The following is an 18,382-nucleotide window of genomic DNA, read 5'->3' as shown; positions in this document are numbered from 1 at the left end:
GTGTCACTCTGCCTGTCTGCCTGCATGTCACTCTGCCCTCCTGCCTACGTGTCACTCTGCCCGCCTGCCTGCATGTCACTCTGCCAGCCTGCGTGTCACTCTGCCCGGCTGCATGTCACTCTGCCCTCCTGCCTGCGTGTCACTCTGCCCTCCTGCCTGCGTGTCACTCTGCCCTCCTGCCTGCGTGTCACTCTGCCGGCCTGCGTGTCACCCTGCCCGCCTGCGTGTCACCCTGCCCGCCTGCGTGTCACCCTGCCCGCCTGCGTGTCATTCTGCCCGTCTGCCTGCTTGTCACTCTGCTCGCCTGCGTGTCACCCTGCTCGCCTGCGTGTCACTCTGCCCGCCTGCATGTCACTCTGCCCGCCTGCATGTCACTCTGCCTGCGTGTCACTCCGCCCGCCCGTCTGCGTGTCACTCCGCCCGCCTGCCTGTGTTTCCCTCCGCCCACCTTCGTGTCACTCTGCCCACCTTCGTGTCACTCTGCCCGCCTACGTGTCACTCTGCCCGCCTGCGTGTCACTGCCCGCCTGCCCACGTGTCACTCTGCCCGCCTGTGTGTCACTCTGCCTGCTAGCATGTCACTCTGCCCGTCTGCCTGCATGTCACTCTGCCCTCCTGACTGCGTGTCACTCTGCCCGTCTGCGTGCATGTCACTCTACTGGCCTACGTGTCCCTCTGCCCACCTGCATGTCACTCTGCCCGCCTGCATGTCACTCTGCCCGCCTGCTTGTCACTCTGCCTGCCTGCGTGTCACTCTGCCGGCCTGTGTGTCACTCTGCCCACCTGCCTGCGTATCACTCTGCCCACCTGCCTGCGTGTCACTCTGCCCGCCTGCGTGTCACTGCCCACGTGTGACTCTGCCCGCCTGCGTGTCACTGCCCGTCTGCCCACTTGTCACTCTGCCCGCCTGCGTGTCACTCTGCCCGCCTGCCCACGTGTCACTCTGCCCACCTGCGTGTCACTCTGCCCGCCTGCGTGTCACTGCCCGCCTGCCCACGTGTCACTCTGCCCGCCTGTGTGTCACTCTGCCTGCTAGCATGTCACTCTGCCCTCCTGCCTGCGTGTCACTCTGCCCGCCTGTGTGTCACTCTGCCCGCCTGTGTCACTCTGCCCGCCTGTGTGTCACTCTGCCCTCCTGCCTGCGTGTCACTCTGCCGGCCTACGTGTCACTCTGCCCGCCTGTGTGTCACTCTGCCTGCCCGCGTGTCACTCTGCCCTCCTGCCTGCATGTCACTCTGCCCTCCTGCCTGCGTGTCACTCTGCCTGCCTGCATGTCACTCTGCCAGCCTGCATGTCACTCTGCCTGCCTGCATGTCACTCTGCCCGCCCGCCTGCTTGTCACTGCCCGCCTGCCCACGTGTTACTCTGCCCGCCTGCGTGTCCCTGCCCGCCTGCCCACGTGTCACTCTGCCCGCCTGTGTGTCACTCTGCCTGCTAGCATGTTACTCTGCCCACCTGCATGCGTGTCACTCTGCCCGCCTGCGTGTCACTCTGCCCGCCTGCGTGTCACTCTGCCCGCCTGCGTGTCACTCTGCCCGCCTGCGTGTCACTCTGCCCGCCTGCGTGTCACTCTGCCCGCCTGCGTGTCACCCTGCCCGCCTGTGTGTCACCCTGCTCTCCTGCGTGTCACTGCCCGCCTGCGTGTCACTTTGCTCGCCTGCGTGTCACCCTGCCCGCCTGCGTGTCACCCTGCCCGCCTGCGTGTCACCCTGCCCGCCTGCGTGTCATTCTGCCCGTCTGCCTGCTTGTCACTCTGCTCGCCTGCGTGTCACCCTGCTCGCCTGCGTGTCACTCTGCCCGCCTGCATGTCACTCTGCCGGCCTGCATGTCACTCTGCCTGCGTGTCACTCCGCCCGCCTGCCTGCGTGTCACTCCGCCTGCCCGTCTGCGTGTCACTCCGCCCGCCTGCCTGTGTTTCCCTCCGCCCACCTGCATGTCACTCTGCACACCTTCGTGTCACTCTGCCCGCCTACGTGTCACTCTGCCCGCCTGCGTGTCACTGCCCGCCTGCCCACGTGTCACTCTGCCCGCCTGTGTGTCACTCTGCCTGCTAGCATGTCACTCTGCCCGTCTGCCTGCATGTCACTCTGCCCTCCTGACTGCGTGTCACTCTGCCCGTCTGCGTGCATGTCACTCTACTGGCCTACGTGTCCCTCTGCCCACCTGCATGTCACTCTGCCCGCCTGCATGTCACTCTGCCTGCCTGCGTGTCACTCTGCCGGCCTGTGTGTCACTCTGCCCACCTGCCTGCGTATCACTCTGCCCACCTGCCTGCGTGTCACTCTGCCCGCCTGCGTGTCACTGCCCACGTGTGACTCTGCCCGCCTGCGTGTCACTGCCCGTCTGCCCACTTGTCACTCTGCCCGCCTGCGTGTCACTCTGCCCGCCTGCCCACGTGTCACTCTGCCCACCTGCGTGTCACTCTGCCCGCCTGCGTGTCACTGCCCGCCTGCCCACGTGTCACTCTGCCCGCCTGTGTGTCACTCTGCCTGCTAGCATGTCACTCTGCCCACCTGCCTGCGTGTCACTCTGCCCGTCTGCCTGCGTGTCACTCCGCCCGCCCGTCTGCGTGTCACTCTGCCCGCCTGCCTGTGTTTCCCTCCGCCCACCTTCGTGTCACTCTGCCCGCCTACGTGTCACTCTGCCCGCCTGCGTGTCACTGCCCGCCTGCCCACGTGTCACTCTGCCCGCCTGTGTGTCACTCTGCCTGCTAGCATGTCACTCTGCCCGTCTGCCTGCATGTCAATCTGCCCTCCTGACTGCGTGTCACTCTGCCCGTCTGCGTGCATGTCACTCTACTGGCCTACGTGTCCCTCTGCCCACCTGCATGTCACTCTGCCCGCCTGCATGTCACTCTGCCCGCCTGCTTGTCACTCTGCCTGCCTGCGTGTCACTCTGCCGGCCTGTGTGTCACTCTGCCCACCTGCCTGCGTATCACTCTGCCCACCTGCCTGCGTGTCACTCTGCCCGCCTGCGTGTCACTGCCCACGTGTGACTCTGCCCGCCTGCGTGTCACTGCCCGTCTGCCCACTTGTCACTCTGCCCGCCTGCGTGTCACTCTGCCCGCCTGCCCACGTGTCACTCTGCCCACCTGCGTGTCACTCTGCCCGCCTGCGTGTCACTGCCCGCCTGCCCACGTGTCACTCTGCCCGCCTGTGTGTCACTCTGCCTGCTAGCATGTCACTCTGCCCGTCTGCCTGCATGTCACTCTGCCCTCCTGCCTGCGTGTCACTCTGCCCTCCTGCCTGCTTGTCACTCTGCCGGCCTACGTGTCACTCTGCCCGCCTGTGTGTCACTCTGCCTGCCTGTGTGTCACTCTGCCTGCCTGCGTGTCACTCTGCCTGTCTGCCTGCATGTCACTCTGCCCTCCTGACTGCGTGTCACTCTGCCCGTCTGCGTGCATGTCACTCTACTGGCCTACGTGTCCCTCTGCCCACCTGCATGTCACTCTGCCCGCCTGCATGTCACTCTGCCCGCCTGCTTGTCACTCTGCCTGCCTGCGTGTCACTCTGCCGGCCTGTGTGTCACTCTGCCCACCTGCCTGCGTATCACTCTGCCCACCTGCCTGCGTGTCACTCTGCCCGCCTGCGTGTCACTGCCCACGTGTGACTCTGCCCTCCTGCGTGTCACTGCCCGTCTGCCCACTTGTCACTCTGCCTGCCTGCGTGTCACTCTGCCCGCCTGCCCACGTGTCACTCTGCCCACCTGCGTGTCACTCTGCCCGCCTGCGTGTCACTGCCCGCCTGCCCACGTGTCACTCTGCCCGCCTGTGTGTCACTCTGCCTGCTAGCATGTCACTCTGCCCGTCTGCCTGCATGTCACTCTGCCCTCCTGCCTGCATGTCACTCTGCCCGCCTGCATGTCACTCTGCCTGCGTGTCACTCCGCCCGCCTGCCTGCGTATCACTCCGCCCGCCCGTCTGCGTGTCACTCCGCCCGCCTGCCTGTGTTTCCCTCCGCCCACCTGCATGTCACTCCGCCCACCTTCGTGTCACTCTGCCCGCCTACGTGTCACTCTGCCTGCCCACGTGTCACTCTGCCCGCCTGTGTGTCACTCTGCCTGCTAGCATGTCACTCTGCCCGTCTGCCTGCATGTCACTCTGCCCTCCTGCCTGCATGTCACTCTGCCCGCCTGCATGTCACTCTGCCTGCGTGTCACTCTGCCCGCCTGCCCACTTTTCACTCTGCCCACCTGCGTGTCACTCTGCCCGCCTGCGTGTCACTGCCCGCCTGCCCACGTGTCACTCTGCCCGCCTGTGTGTCACTCTGCCTGCTAGCATGTCACTCTGCCCGTCTGCCTGCATGTCACTCTGCCCTCCTGCCTGCGTGTCACTCTGCCCTCCTGCCTGCTTGTCACTCTGCCCGCCTACGTGTCACTCTGCCCGCCTGTGTGTCACTCTGCCTGCCTGTGTGTCACTCTGCCTGCCTGCGTGTCACTCTGCCTGTCTGCCTGCATGTCACTCTGCCCTCCTGACTGCGTGTCACTCTGCCCGTCTGCGTGCATGTCACTCTACTGGCCTACGTGTCCCTCTGCCCACCTGCATGTCACTCTGCCCGCCTGCATGTCACTCTGCCTGCCTGCGTGTCACTCTGCCGGCCTGTGTGTCACTCTGCCCACCTGCCTGCGTATCACTCTGCCCACCTGCCTGCGTGTCACTCTGCCCGCCTGCGTGTCACTGCCCACGTGTGACTCTGCCCGCCTGCGTGTCACTGCCCGTCTGCCCACTTGTCACTCTGCCTGCCTGCGTGTCACTCTGCCCGCCTGCCCACGTGTCACTCTGCCCACCTGCGTGTCACTCTGCCCGCCTGCGTGTCACTGCCCGCCTGCCCACGTGTCACTCTGCCCGCCTGTGTGTCACTCTGCCTGCTAGCATGTCACTCTGCCCGTCTGCCTGCATGTCACTCTGCCCTCCTGCCTGCGTGTCACTCTGCCGGCCTACGTGTCACTCTGCCCGCCTGTGTGTCACTCTGCCCGCCTGTGTGTCACTCTGCCCGCCTGTGTGTCACTCTGCCTGCCCGCGTGTCACTCTGCCTGTCTGCCTGCATGTCACTCTGCCCTCCTGCCTGCGTGTCACTCTGCCTGCCTACGTGTCACTCTGCCTGCCTGCCTGCATGTCACTCTGCCCGCCTGCATGTCACTCTGCCTGCCTGCATGTCACTCTGCCCGGCTGCATGTCACTCTGCCCGCCCGCCTGCTTGTCACTGCCCGCCTGCGTGTCCCTGCCCGCCTGCCCACGTGTCACTCTGCCCGCCTGTGTGTCACTCTGCCTGCTAGCATGTTACTCTGCCCACCTGCATGCGTGTCACTCTGCCCGCCTGCGTGTCACTCTGCCCGCCTGCGTGTCACTCTGCCCGCCTGCGTGTCACTCTGCCCGCCTACGTGTCACTCTGCCCGCCTGCGTGTCACCCTGCCCGCCTGTGTGTCACCCTGCTCTCCTGCGTGTCACTCTGCTCGCCTGCATGTCACTGCCCGCCTGCGTGTCACTTTTCTCGCCTGCGTGTCACCCTGCCCGCCTGCGTGTCACCCTGCCCGCCTGCGTGTCACCCTGCCCGCCTGCGTGTCATTCTGCCCGTCTGCCTGCGTGTCACTCTGCCCGCCTGCATGTCACTCTGCCCGCCTGCATGTCACTCTGCCTGCGTGTCACTCCGCCCGCCTGCCTGCGTGTCACTCCGCCCGCCCGTCTGCGTGTCACTCCGCCCGCCTGCCTGTGTTTCCCTCCGCCCACCTGCATGTCACTCTGCACACCTTCGTGTCACTCTGCCCGCCTACGTGTCACTCTGCCCGCCTGCGTGTCACTGCCCGCCTGCCCACGTGTCACTCTGCCCGCCTGTGTGTCACTCTGCCTGCTAGCATGTCACTCTGCCCGTCTGCCTGCATGTCACTCTGCCCTCCTGACTGCGTGTCACTCTGCCCGTCTGCGTGCATGTCACTCTACTGGCCTACGTGTCCCTCTGCCCGCCTGCATGTCACTCTGCCCGCCTGCATGTCACTCTGCCCGCCTGCTTGTCACTCTGCCTGCCTGCGTGTCACTCTGCCGGCCTGTGTGTCACTCTGCCCACCTGCCTGCGTATCACTCTGCCCACCTGCCTGCGTGTCACTCTGCCCGCCTGCGTGTCACTGCCCACGTGTGACTCTGCCCGCCTGCGTGTCACTGCCCGTCTGCCCACTTGTCACTCTGCCCGCCTGCGTGTCACTCTGCCCGCCTGCGTGTCACTGCCCGTCTGCCCACTTGTCACTCTGCCTGCCCACGTGTCACTCTGCCCACCTGCGTGTCACTCTGCCCGCCTGCGTGTCACTGCCCGCCTGCCCACGTGTCACTCTGCCCACCTGCGTGTCACTCTGCCCGCCTGCGTGTCACTGTCCGCCTGCCCACGTGTCACTCTGCCCGCCTGTGTGTCACTCTGCCTGCTAGCATGTCACTCTGCCCACCTGCCTGCGTGTCACTCTGCCCGTCTGCCTGCATGTCACTCTGCCGGCCTACGTGTCACTCTGCCCGCCTGTGTGTCACTCTGCCTGCCTGTGTGTCACTCTGCCCTCCTGCCTGCGTGTCACTCTGCCCGCCTACGTGTCACTCTGCCCGCCTGTGTGTCACTCTGCCCGCCTGTGTGTAACTCTGCCTGCCTGCATGTCACTCTGCCCTCCTGCCTGCATGTCACTCTGCCCGCCTGTGTGTCACTCTGCCTGCCTGCATGTCACTCTGCCCTCCTGCCTGCGTGTCACTCTGCCCGGCTGTGTGTCACTCTGCCCGCCTGTGTGTCACTCTGCCTGCCTGCATGTCACTCTGCCCTCCTGCCTGCGTGTCACTCTGCCGGCCTGCGTGTCACTCTGCCCGCCTGCCTGCATGTCACTCTGCCCGGCTGCATGTCACTCTGCCCTCCTGCCTGCGTGTCACCCTGCCCGCCTGCGTGTCAACCTGCCCGCCTGCGTGTCACCCTGCCCGCCTGCGTGTCATTCTGCCCGTCTGCCTGCTTGTCACTCTGCTCACCTGCGTGTCACCCTGCTCGCCTGCGTGTCACTCTGCCCGCCTGCATGTCACTCTGCCCGCCTGCATGTCACTCTGCCTGCGTGTCACTCCGCCCGCCCGCCTGCGTGTCACTCCGCCCGCCCGTCTGCGTGTCACTCCGCCCGCCTGCCTGTGTTTCCCTCCGCCCACCTGCATGTCACTCTGCCCACCTGCGAGTCACTCTGCCCGCCTACGTGTCACTCTGCCCGCCTACGTGTCACTGCCCGCCTGCCCACGTGTCACTCTGCCCGCCTGTGTGTCACTCTGCCTGCTAGCATGTCACTCTGCCCGCCTGTGTGTCACTCTGCCTGCCTGTGTGTCACTCTGCCTGCTAGCATGTCACTCTGCCCTCCTGCCTGCGTGTCACTGCCCGCCTGCGTGTCACTGCCCGCCTGCCCACGTGTCACTCTGCCCGCCTGTGTGTCACTCGGCCTGCTAGCATGTCACTCTGCCCGTCTGCCTGCATGTCAATCTGCCCTCCTGACTGCGTGTCACTCTGCCCGTCTGCGTGCATGTCACTCTACTGGCCTACGTGTCCCTCTGCCCACCTGCATGTCACTCTGCCCGCCTGCATGTCACTCTGCCCGCCTGCTTGTCACTCTGCCTGCCTGCGTGTCACTCTGCCGGCCTGTGTGTCACTCTGCCCACCTGCCTGCGTATCACTCTGCCCACCTGCCTGCGTGTCACTCTGCCCGCCTGCGTGTCACTGCCCACGTGTGACTCTGCCCGCCTGCGTGTCACTGCCCGTCTGCCCACTTGTCACTCTGCCCGCCTGCGTGTCACTCTGCCCGCCTGCCCATGTGTCACTCTGCCCACCTGCGTGTCACTCTGCCCGCCTGCGTGTCACTGCCCGCCTGCCCACGTGTCACTCTGCCCGCCTGTGTGTCACTCTGCCTGCTAGCATGTCACTCTGCCCACCTGCCTGCGTGTCACTCTGCCCGCCTGTGTGTCACTCTGCCCGCCTGTGTGTCACTCTGCCTGCTAGCATGTCACTCTGCCCACCTGCCTGCGTGTCACTCTGCCCGTCTGCCTGCATGTCACTCTGCCCTCCTGCCTGCTTGTCACTCTGCTGGCCTACGTGTCACTCTGCCTGCCTGTGTGTCACTCTGCCCGTCTGCCTGCATGTCACTCTGCCCTCCTGCCTGCGTGTCACTCTGCCGGCCTACGTGTCACTCTGCCCGGCTGCATGTCACTCTGCCCTCCTGCCTGCATGTCACTCTGCCAGCCTGCATGTCACTCTGCCTGCCTGCATGTCACTCTGCCCGGCTGCATGTCACTCTGCCCGCCCGCCTGCTTGTCACTCTGCCCGCCCGCCTGCTTGTCAATCTGCCCACCTGCGTGTCACTGCCCGCCTGCCCACGTGTCACTCTGCCCGCCTGCGTGTCCCTGCCCGCCTGCCCACGTGTCACTCTGCCTGCTAGCATGTTACTCTGCCCACCTGCCTGCGTGTCACTCTGCCCGCCTGCGTGTCACTGCCCGCGTGTCACTGCCCGCCTGCGTGTCACTGCCCGCCCGCCTGCGTGTCACTGCCCACGTGTCACTCTGCCCGCCTGCGTGTCACTGCCCGCCTGCGTGTCACTGCCCACCTGCCTGCGTGTCCCTCCGTCCTCCTGCGTGTCACTGCCCACCTGCCACGTGTCACTCTGCCCGCCTGTGTGTCACTGCCCGCCTGCCCGCGTGTCACTCTGCCCGCCTGTGTGTCACTGCCCGCCTGCCCGCGTGTCACTCTGCCCGCCTGTGTGTCACTGCCCGCCTGCCCGCGTGTCACTCTGCCCGCCTGTGTGTCACTGTCCGCCTGCCCGCATGTCACCCTGCCCTCCTGCGTCACTTTGCCTCCCCCCGGTCATGTATCTCCCCATCTCCTCTCTTGCCCCTCTCCCCTGCTTATCGCTCTCTCTTGCCCCTCTCTCCTGCTTATCGCCATCTCTTGCCCCTCTCCCCTGCTTATCGCTCTCTCTTGCCCCTCTCCCCTGCTTATCGCCCTCTCTTGCCCCTCTCCCCTGCTTATCCCTCTCTCTTGCCCCCTCCCCCCGGCTTATCGCTCTCTCTTGCCCCTCTCCCCTGCTTATCCCTCTATCTTGCCCCCTCTCCCCTGCTTATCACTCTCTCTTGCCCCCTCTCCCCTGCTTATCCCTCTCTCTTGCCCCCTCTCTCCTGCTTATCGCTCTCTCATGCCCCTCTCCCCTGCTTATCCCTCTCTCTTGCCCGCTCTCCCCTGCTTATCCCTCTCTCTTGCCCCCTCTCCCCTGCTTATCCCTCTCTCTTGCTCCTCTCCCCTGCTTATCCCTCTCTCTTGCCCCCTCTCCCCTGCTTATCCCTCTCTCTTGCCCCCTCTCCCCTGCTTATCCCTCTCTCTTGCCCCTCTCCCCTGCTTATCGCTCTCTCTTGCCCCTCTCCCCTGCTAATCTCCCTCTCTTGCCCCTCTCCCCTGCTTATCCCTCTCTCTTGCCCCTCTCCCCTGCTTATCCCTCTCTCTTGCCCCCTCTCCCCTGCTTATCCCTCTCTCTTGCCCCTCTCCCCTGCTTATTGCTCTCTCTTGCCCCTCTCCCCTGCTTATCGCTCTCTTACCCCTCTCCCCTGCTTATCCCTTTCTCTTGCCCCCTCTCCCCTGCTTGTCGCTCTCTCTTGCCCCTCTCCCCTGCTTATCTCCCTCTCTTGCCCCTCTCCCCTGCTTATCCCTCTCTCTTGCCCCCTCTCCCCTGTTTATCCCCCTCTCTTGCCCCTCTCCCCTGCTTATCCCTCTCTCTTGCCCCTCTCCCCTGCTTATCCCTCTCTCTTGCCCCTCTCCCCTGCTTATCGCTCTCTCTTGCCCCTCTCCCCTGCTTATCTCCCTCTCTTGCCCCTCTCCCCTGCTTATCCCTCTCTCTTGCCCCCTCTCCCCTGCTTATCCCTCTCTCTTGCCCCTCTCCCCTGCTTATCGCTCTCTCTTGCCCCTCTCCCCTGCTTATCGCTCTCTCTTACCCCTCTCCCCTGCTTATCCCTCTCTCTTGCCCCCTCTCCCCTGCTTATCCCTCTCTCTTGCCCCCTCTCCCCTGCTTATCCCTCTCTCTTGCCCCCTCTCCCCTGCTTATCCCTTTCTCTTGCCCCCTCTCCCCTGCTTGTCGCTCTCTCTTGCCCCTCTCCCCTGCTTGTCTCCCTCTCTTGCCCCTCTCCCCTGCTTATCCCTCTCTCTTGCCCCCTCTCCCCTGTTTATCCCCCTCTCTTGCCCCTCTCCCTTGCTTATCCCTCTCTCTTGCCCCCTCTCCCCTGCTTATCTCCCTCTCTTGCCCCTCTCCCCTGCTTATAGCTCCCTCTTGCCCCTCTCCCCTGCTTGTCTCCCTCTCTTGCCCCTCTCCCCTGCTTATCCCTCTCTCTTGCCCCCTCTCCCCTGTTTATCCCCCTCTCTTGCCCCTCTCCCTTGCTTATCACTCTCTCTTGCCCCTCTCCCCTGCTTATCCCTCTCTCTTGCCCCTCTCCCCTGCTTATCCCTCTCTCTTGCCCCTCTCCCCTGCTTATCCCTCTCTCTTGCCCCCTCTCCCCTGCTTATCCCTCTCTCTTGCCCCCTCTCCCCTGCTTATCCCTTTCTCTTGCCCCCTCTCCCCTGCTTGTCGCTCTCTCTTGCCCCTCTCCCCTGCTTATCTCCCTCTCTTGCCCCTCTCCCCTGTTTATCCCTCTCTCTTGCCCCTCTCCCCTGCTTATCCCTCTCTCTTGCCCCTCTCCCCTGCTTATCCCTCTCTCTTGCCCCCTCTCCCCTGTTTATCCCTCTCTCTTGCCCCTCTCCCCTGCTTATCCCTCTCTCTTGCCCCTCTCCCCTGCTTATCTCCCTCTCTTGCCCCCTCTCCCCTGCTTATCCCTCTCTCTTGCCCCCTCTCCCCTGCTTATCCCTCTCTCTTGCCCCCTCTCCCCTGCTTATCCCTTTCTCTTGCCCCCTCTCCCCTGCTTGTCGCTCTCTCTTGCCCCTCTCCCCTGCTTATCCCTCTCTCTTGCCCCCTCTCCCCTGTTTATCCCTCTCTCTTGCCCCCTCTCCCCTGCTTATTGCTCTCTCTTGCCCCCTCTCCCCTGTTTATCCCTCTCTCTTGCCCCCTCTCCCCTGCTTATTGCTCTCTCTTGCCCCTCTCCCCTGTTTATCCCCCTCTCTTGCCCCCTCTCCCCTGCTTATCCCTTTCTCTTGCCCCCTCTCCCCTGCTTGTCGCTCTCTCTTGCCCCTCTCCCCTGCTTATCTCCCTCTCTTGCCCCTCTCCCCTGCTTATCCCTCTCTCTTGCCCCCTCTCCCCTGCTTATCTCCCTCTCTTGCCCCTCTCCCCTGCTTATCCCTCTCTCTTGCCCCCTCTCCCCTGCTTATCCCCCTCTCTTGCCCCTCTCCCCTGCTTATCCCTCTCTCTTGCCCCCTCTCCCCTGCTTATCCCCCTCTCTTGCCCCTCTCCCCTGTTTATCCCTCTCTCTTGCCCCTCTCCCCTGCTTATCCCTCTCTCTTGCCCCTCTCCCCTGCTTATCGCTCTCTCTTGCCCCCCTCGGCAGTGTTCGGCGCTCTCCTGCAGGGCAGTCTCTTCGGATTGGCTGCTCTCTTCCCGGCGAGTTACACGGCTCCGGTAATGAGCGGTCAGGGACTGGCCGGGACTTTCGCCGCTTTCGCAATGATCTGCGCACTGGCCAGTGAGTATTCCAGCGCTGCTCCCCCTCCCAGTATCCCCAGCGCTGCTCCCCCTCCCAGTATCCCCAGCGCTGCTCCCCCTCCCAGTATCCCCAGCGCTGCTCCCCCTCCCAGTAACCCCAGCGCTGCTCCCCCTCCCAGTAACCCCAGCGCTGCTCCCCCTCCCAGTATCCCCAGCGCTGCTCCCCCTCCCAGTAACCCCAGCGCTGCTCCCCCTCCCAGTATCCCCAGCGCTGCTCCCCCTCCCAGTATCCCCAGCGCTGCTCCCCCTCCCAGTATCCCCAGCGCTGCTCCCCCTCCCAGTATCCCCAGCGCTGCTCCCCCTCCCAGTATCCCCAGCGCTGCTCCCCCTCCCAGTATCCCCAGCGCTGCTCCCCCTCCCAGTATCCCCAGCGCTGCTCCCCCTCCCAGTAACCCCAGCGCTGCTCCCCCTCCCAGTATCCCCAGCGCTGCTCCCCCTCCCAGTATCCCCAGCGCTGCTCCCCCTCCCAGTATCCCCAGCGCTGCTCCCCCTCCCAGTATCCCCAGCGCTGCTCCCCCTCCCAGTGTCCCCAGCGCTGCTCCCCCTCCCAGTATCCCCAGCGCTGCTCCCCCTCGCAGTAACCCCAGCGCTGCTCCCCCTCCCAGTATCCCCAGCGCTGCTCCCCCTCCCAGTATCCCCAGCGCTGCTCCCCCTCCCAGTATCCCCAGCGCTGCTCCCCCTCCCCCTCCCAGTATCCCCAGCGCTGCTCCCCCTCCCAGTATCCCCAGCTCTGCTCCCCCTCCCAGTATCCCCAGCGCTGCTCCCCCTCCCAGTAACCTCAGCGCTGCTCCCCCTCCCAGTATCCCCAGCGCTGCTCCCCCTCCCAGTATCCCCAGCGCTGCTCCCCCTCCCAGTATCCCCAGCGCTGCTCCCCCTCCCAGTAACCCCAGCTCTGCTCCCCCTCCCAGTAACCCCAGCGCTGCTCCCCCTCCCAGTATCCCCAGCGCTGCTCCCCCTCCCAGTAACCCCAGCGCTGCTCCCCCTCCCAGTAACCCCAGCGCTGCTCCCCCTCCCAGTATCCCCAGCGCTGCTCCCCCTCCCAGTATCCCCAGCGCTGCTCCCCCTCCCAGTATCCCCAGCGCTGCTCCCCCTCCCAGTATCCCCAGCGCTGCTCCCCCTCCCAGTATCCCCAGCGCTGCTCCCCCTCCCAGTATCCCCAGCGCTGCTCCCCCTCCCAGTATCCCCAGCGCTGCTCCCCCTCCCAGTATCCCCAGCGCTGCTCCCCCTCCCAGTATCCCCAGCGCTGCTCCCCCTCCCAGTATCCCCAGCGCTGCTCCCCCTCCCAGTATCCCCAGCGCTGCTCCCCCTCCCAGTAACCCCAGCGCTGCTCCCCCTCCCAGTATCCCCAGCGCTGCTCCCCCTCCCAGTATCCCCAGCGTTGCTCCCCCTCCCCCTCCCAGTATCCCCAGCACTGTTCCCACTTCCCAGTATCCCCAGCGCTGCTCCCCCTCCCAGTATCCCCAGCGCTGCTCCCCCTCCCAGTATCCGCAGCGCTGCTCCCCCTCCCAGTATCCCCAGCGCTGCTCCCCCTCCCAGTAACCTCAGCGCTGCTCCCCCTCCCAGTATCCCCAGCGCTGCTCCCCCTCCCAGTATCCCCAGCGCTGCTCCCCCTCCCAGTATCCCCAGCGCTGCTCCCCCTCCCAGTAACCCCAGCTCTGCTCCCCCTCCCAGTAACCCCAGCGCTGCTCCCCCTCCCAGTATCCCCAGCGCTGCTCCCCCTCCCAGTAACCCCAGCGCTGCTCCCCCTCCCAGTAACCCCAGCGCTGCTCCCCCTCCCAGTATCCCCAGCGCTGCTCCCCCTCCCAGTATCCCCAGCGCTGCTCCCCCTCCCAGTATCCCCAGCGCTGCTCCCCCTCCCAGTATCCCCAGCGCTGCTCCCCCTCCCAGTATCCCCAGCGCTGCTCCCCCTCCCACTCCCAGTATCCCCAGCGCTGCTCCCCCTCCCAGTATCCCCAGCGCTGCTCCCCCTCCCAGTATCCCCAGCGCTGCTCCCCCTCCCAGTATCCCCAGCGCTGCTCCCCCTCCCAGTATCCCCAGCGCTGCTCCCCCTCCCAGTATCCCCAGCGCTGCTCCCCCTCCCAGTATCCCCAGCGCTGCTCCCCCTCCCAGTATCCCCAGCGCTGCTCCCCCTCCCAGTATCCCCAGCGCTGCTCCCCCTCCCAGTAACCCCAGCGCTGCTCCCCCTCCCAGTAACCCCAGCGCTGCTCCCCCTCCCAGTATCCCCAGCGCTGCTCCCCCTCCCAGTATCCCCAGCGCTGCTCCCCCTCCCAGTAACCCCAGCGCTGCTCCCCCTCCCAGTATCCCCAGCGCTGCTCCCCCTCCCAGTATCCCCAGCGCTGCTCCCCCTCCCAGTATCCCCAGCGCTGCTCCCCCTCCCCCTCCCAGTATCCCCAGCGCTGCTCCCCCTCCCAGTCTTCCCAGCGCTGCTCCCCCTCCCAGTATCCCCAGCGCTGCTCCCCCTCCCAGTATCCCCAGCGCTGCTCCCCCTCCCAGTAACCCCAGCGCTGCTCCCCCTCCCAGTATCCCCAGCGCTGCTCCCCCTCCCAGTATCCCCAGCGCTGCTCCCCCTCCCAGTATCCCCAGCGCTGCTCCCCCTCCCAGTATCCCCAGCGCTGCTCCCCCTCCCCCTCCCAGTATCCCCAGCGCTGCTCCCCCTCCCAGTAACCCCAGCGCTGCTCCCCCTCCCCCTCCCAGTATCCCCAGCGCTGCTCCCCCTCCCAGTATCCCCAGCGCTGCTCCCCCTCCCAGTATCCCCAGCGCTGCTCCCCCTCCCAGTATCCCCAGCGCTGCTCCCCCTCCCAGTAACCCCAGCGCTGCTCCCCCTCCCAGTATCCCCAGCGCTGCTCCCCCTCCCAGTAACCCCAGCGCTGCTCCCCCTCCCCCTCCCAGTATCCCCAGCGCTGCTACCCCTCCCAGTAACCCCAGCGCTGCTCCCCCTCCCCCCTCCCAGTATCCCCAGCGCTGCTCCCCCTCCCAGTATCCCCAGCGCTGCTCCCCCTCCCAGTATCCCCAGCGCTGCTCCCCCTCCCAGTATCCCCAGCGCTGCTCCCCCTCCCAGTAACCCCAGCGCTGCTCCCCCTCCCAGTATCCCCAGCGCTGCTCCCCCTCCCAGTATCCCCAGCGCTGCTCCCCCTCCCAGTAACCCCAGCGCTGCTCCCCCTCCCAGTATCCCCAGCGCTGCTCCCCCTCCCAGTATCCCCAGCGCTGCTCCCCCTCCCAGTATCCCCAGCGTTGCTCCCCCTCCCAGTAACCCCAGCGCTGCTCCCCCTCCCAGTATCCCAGCGCTGCTCCCCCTCCCAGTAACCCCAGCGCTGCTCCCCCTCCCAGTATCCCCAGCGCTGCTCCCCCTCCCAGTATCCCCAGCGCTGCTCCCCCTCCCAGTAACCCCAGCGCTGCTCCCCCTCCCAGTAACCCCAGCGCTGCTCCCCCTCCCAGTATCCCCAGCGCTGCTCCCCCTCCCAGTATCCCCAGCGCTGCTCCCCCTCCCAGTATCCCCAGCGCTGCTCCCCCTCCCAGTATCCCCAGCGCTGCTCCCCCTCCCAGTATCCCCAGCGCTGCTCCCCCTCCCAGTAACCCCAGCGCTGCTCCCCCTCCCAGTATCCCCAGCGCTGCTCCCCCTCCCAGTAACCCCAGCGCTGCTCCCCCTCCCAGTATCCCCAGCGCTGCTCCCCCTCCCAGTAACCCCAGCGCTGCTCCCCCTCCCAGTAACCCCAGCGCTGCTCCCCCTCCCAGTATCCCCCAGCGCTGCTCCCCCTCCCAGTATCCCCAGCGCTGCTCCCCCTCCCAGTAACCCCAGCGCTGCTCCCCCTCCCAGTAACCCCAGCGCTGCTCCCCCTCCCAGTAACCCCAGCGCTGCTCCCCTCCCAGTAACCCCAGCGCTGCTCCCCCTCCCAGTATCCCCAGCGCTGCTCCCCCTCCCAGTATCCCCAGCGCTGCTCCCCCTCCCAGTAACCCCAGCGCTGCTCCCCCTCCCAGTATCCCCAGCGCTGCTCCCCCTCCCAGTATCCCCAGCGCTGCTCCCCCTCCCAGTATCCCCAGCGTTGCTCCCCCTCCCCCTCCCAGTATCCCCAGCGCTGCTCCCCCTCCCCCGCCCAGTATCCCCAGTGCTGCTCCCCCTCCCCCTCCCAGTATCCCCAGCGCTGCTCCCCCTCCCAGTATCCCCAGCGCTGCTCCCCCTCCCAGTATCCCCAGCGCTGCTCCCCCTCCCAGTATCCCCAGCGCTGCTCCCCCTCCCAGTATCCCCAGCGCTGCTCCCCCTCCCAGTATCCCCAGCGCTGCTCCCCCTCCCCCTCCCAGTAACCCCAGCGCTGCTCCCCCTCCCAGTATCCCCAGCGCTGCTCCCCCTCCCAGTAACCCCAGCGCTGCTCCCCCTCCCAGTATCCCCAGCGCTGCTCCCCCTCCCAGTATCCCCAGCGCTGCTCCCCCTCCCAGTAACCCCAGCGCTGCTCCCCCTCCCAGTAACCCCAGCGCTGCTCCCCCTCCCAGTATCCCCAGCGCTGCTCCCCCTCCCAGTATCCCCAGCGCTGCTCCCCCCTCCAGTATCCCCAGCGCTGCTCCCCCTCCCAGTATCCCCAGCGCTGCTCCCCCTCCCAGTATCCCCAGCGCTGCTCCCCCTCCCAGTAACCCCAGCGCTGCTCCCCCTCCCAGTATCCCCAGCGCTGCTCCCCCTCCCAGTAACCCCAGCGCTGCTCCCCCTCCCAGTATCCCCAGCGCTGCTCCCCCTCCCAGTATCCCCAGCGCTGCTCCCCCTCCCAGTATCCCCAGCGCTTCTCCCCCTCCCAGTATCCCCAGCGCTGCTCCCCCTCCCAGTATCCCCAGCGCTGCTCCCCCTCCCAGTATCCCCAGCGCTGCTCCCCCTCCCAGTATCCCCAGCGCTGCTCCCCCTCCCAGTATCCCCAGCGCTGCTCCCCCTCCCAGTATCCCCAGCGCTGCTCCCCCTCCCAGTAACCCCAGCGCTTGTCCCTACAGGTGGGTCGGCCTTGACGGACAGCGCGTTCGGATATTTCATCATGGCGTGCGTTGTTATCGCACTGGCGCTTCTGTCTTACTTAGCTCTTCACAAACTGGTAATGCAGTAAAGATATGCACACGCAGGGGGCACGCGGGGGCAGTGAGTATGAGGGGGCGGTTGGTGCAGTGTGTGTGTGTGTGTATGAGGGGGAGGTTGGTGCAGTGTGTGTGTGTGTGTATGAGGGGGAGGTTGGTGCAGTGTGTGTGTGTATATGAGGGGGAGGTTTATGCAGTGTGTGTGTATGAGGGGGAGGTTGGTGCAGTGTATGTGTGTATGAGGGGGAGGTTGGTGCAGTGTATGTGTGTGTATGAGGGGGAGGTTGGTGCAGTTTGTGTGTATGAGAGGGAGGTTGGTGCAGTGTATGTGTGTGTGTATGAGGGGGAGGTTGGTGCAGTGTGTGTGTATGAGGGGAGGTTGGTGCAGTGTATGTGTGTATGAGGGGGAGGTTGGTGCAGTGTATGTGTGTGTGTATGAGGGGGAGGTTGGTGCAGTGTGTGTATGAGAGGGAGGTTGGTGCAGTGTATGTGTGTGTGTATGAGGGGGAGGTTGGTGCAGTGTGTGTATGAGAGGGAGGTTGGTGCAGTATATGTGTGTGTGTATGAGGGGGAGGTTGGTGCAGTGTGTGTGTATGAGGGGGGAGGTTGGTGCAGTGTATGTGTGTGTGTATGAGGGGGAGGTTGGTGCAGTGTGTGTGTGTGTGTGTATGAGGGGGAGGTTGGTGCAGTGTGTGTGTATGAGAGGGAGGTTGGTGCAGTGTATGTGTGTGTGTGTGTGTATGAGGGGGAGGTTGGTGCAGTGTGTGTGTATGAGAGGGAGGTTGGTGCAGTGTATGTGTGTGTGTATGAGGGGGAGGTTGGTGCAGTGTGTGTGTATGAGGGGGAGGTTGGTGCAGTGTATGTGTGTGTGTATGAGGGGGAGGTTGGTGCAGTGTGTGTGTATGAGGGGTAGGTTGGTGCAGTGTATGTGTGTGTGTATGAGGGGGAGGTTGGTGCAGTGTGTGTGTATGAGAGGGACGTTGGTGCAGTGTATGTGTGTGTATATGAGGGGGGGTTGGTGCATAGTGTGTGTGTATATGAGGGGGAGGTTGGTGCAGTGTATGTGTGTGTGTATGAGGGGAGGTTGGTGCAGTGTATGTGTGTGTGTGTATGAGGGGTAGGTTGGTGCAGTGTATGTGTGTGTGTATGAGGGGGAGGTTGGTGCAGTGTATGTGTGTGTGTATGAGGGGGAGGTTGGTGCAGTGTATGTGTGTATGAGAGGGAGGTTGGTGCAATGTATGTGTGTGTGTATGAGGGGGAGGTTGGTGCAGTGTATGTGTGTGTGTATGAGGGGGGGTTGGCATCTCATTAACAGAATGTTTCTGTTTCCAGGAGTTTTATCGCTATTATGCGCTTGAGAACAAAGCTGTAACCGCCGCGAATACGTCAAACGCGGAGCAGGAGACCAAGGTGGACCTTCTGAATACTGGTGAGAAGTGTCAAAAAGGAGCCAGCGGCACACACCCACTGCAAGGGGAGAGACCCCTCCCCCCACCCACTGCAAGGGGAGAGACCCCTCCCCCCACCCACTGCAAGGGGAGAGACCCCAACCCCCACACACTGCAAGGGGAGAGAACCCAACCCCCACACACACTGCAAGGGGAGAGACCCCTCCCCCCACCCACTGCAAGGGGAGAGACCCCAACCTCCACACACTGCAAGGGGAGAGACCCCAACCCCCA

General features: G+C 65.0%; 1 protein-coding gene across 3 annotated transcripts in view; it reads left to right on the top strand.

The window, feature by feature from the left end:
- SLC29A1 (solute carrier family 29 member 1 (Augustine blood group)) overlaps positions 1-18,382 on the top strand; it is a 187,861-nt gene that overhangs the window by 128,976 nt on the left and 40,503 nt on the right. For all 3 annotated transcript variants that reach the window (XM_075598826.1, XM_075598827.1, XM_075598829.1), the window contains exons 6-8: positions 11,500-11,634; positions 16,623-16,720; positions 18,033-18,129. In XM_075598826.1, the coding sequence (XP_075454941.1) occupies positions 11,500-11,634; positions 16,623-16,720; positions 18,033-18,129 (330 nt within the window). The remainder of the gene's footprint in view (positions 1-11,499; positions 11,635-16,622; positions 16,721-18,032; positions 18,130-18,382) is intronic.

Source organism: Ascaphus truei, chromosome 4 (genome assembly GCF_040206685.1).
Source record: "Ascaphus truei isolate aAscTru1 chromosome 4, aAscTru1.hap1, whole genome shotgun sequence".
Classification (NCBI taxonomy): Eukaryota; Metazoa; Chordata; class Amphibia; order Anura; family Ascaphidae; genus Ascaphus; species Ascaphus truei.
The sequence above is the reverse complement of the archived record's forward strand: the minus strand, read 5'-3'. Positions and strand labels throughout refer to the sequence as shown.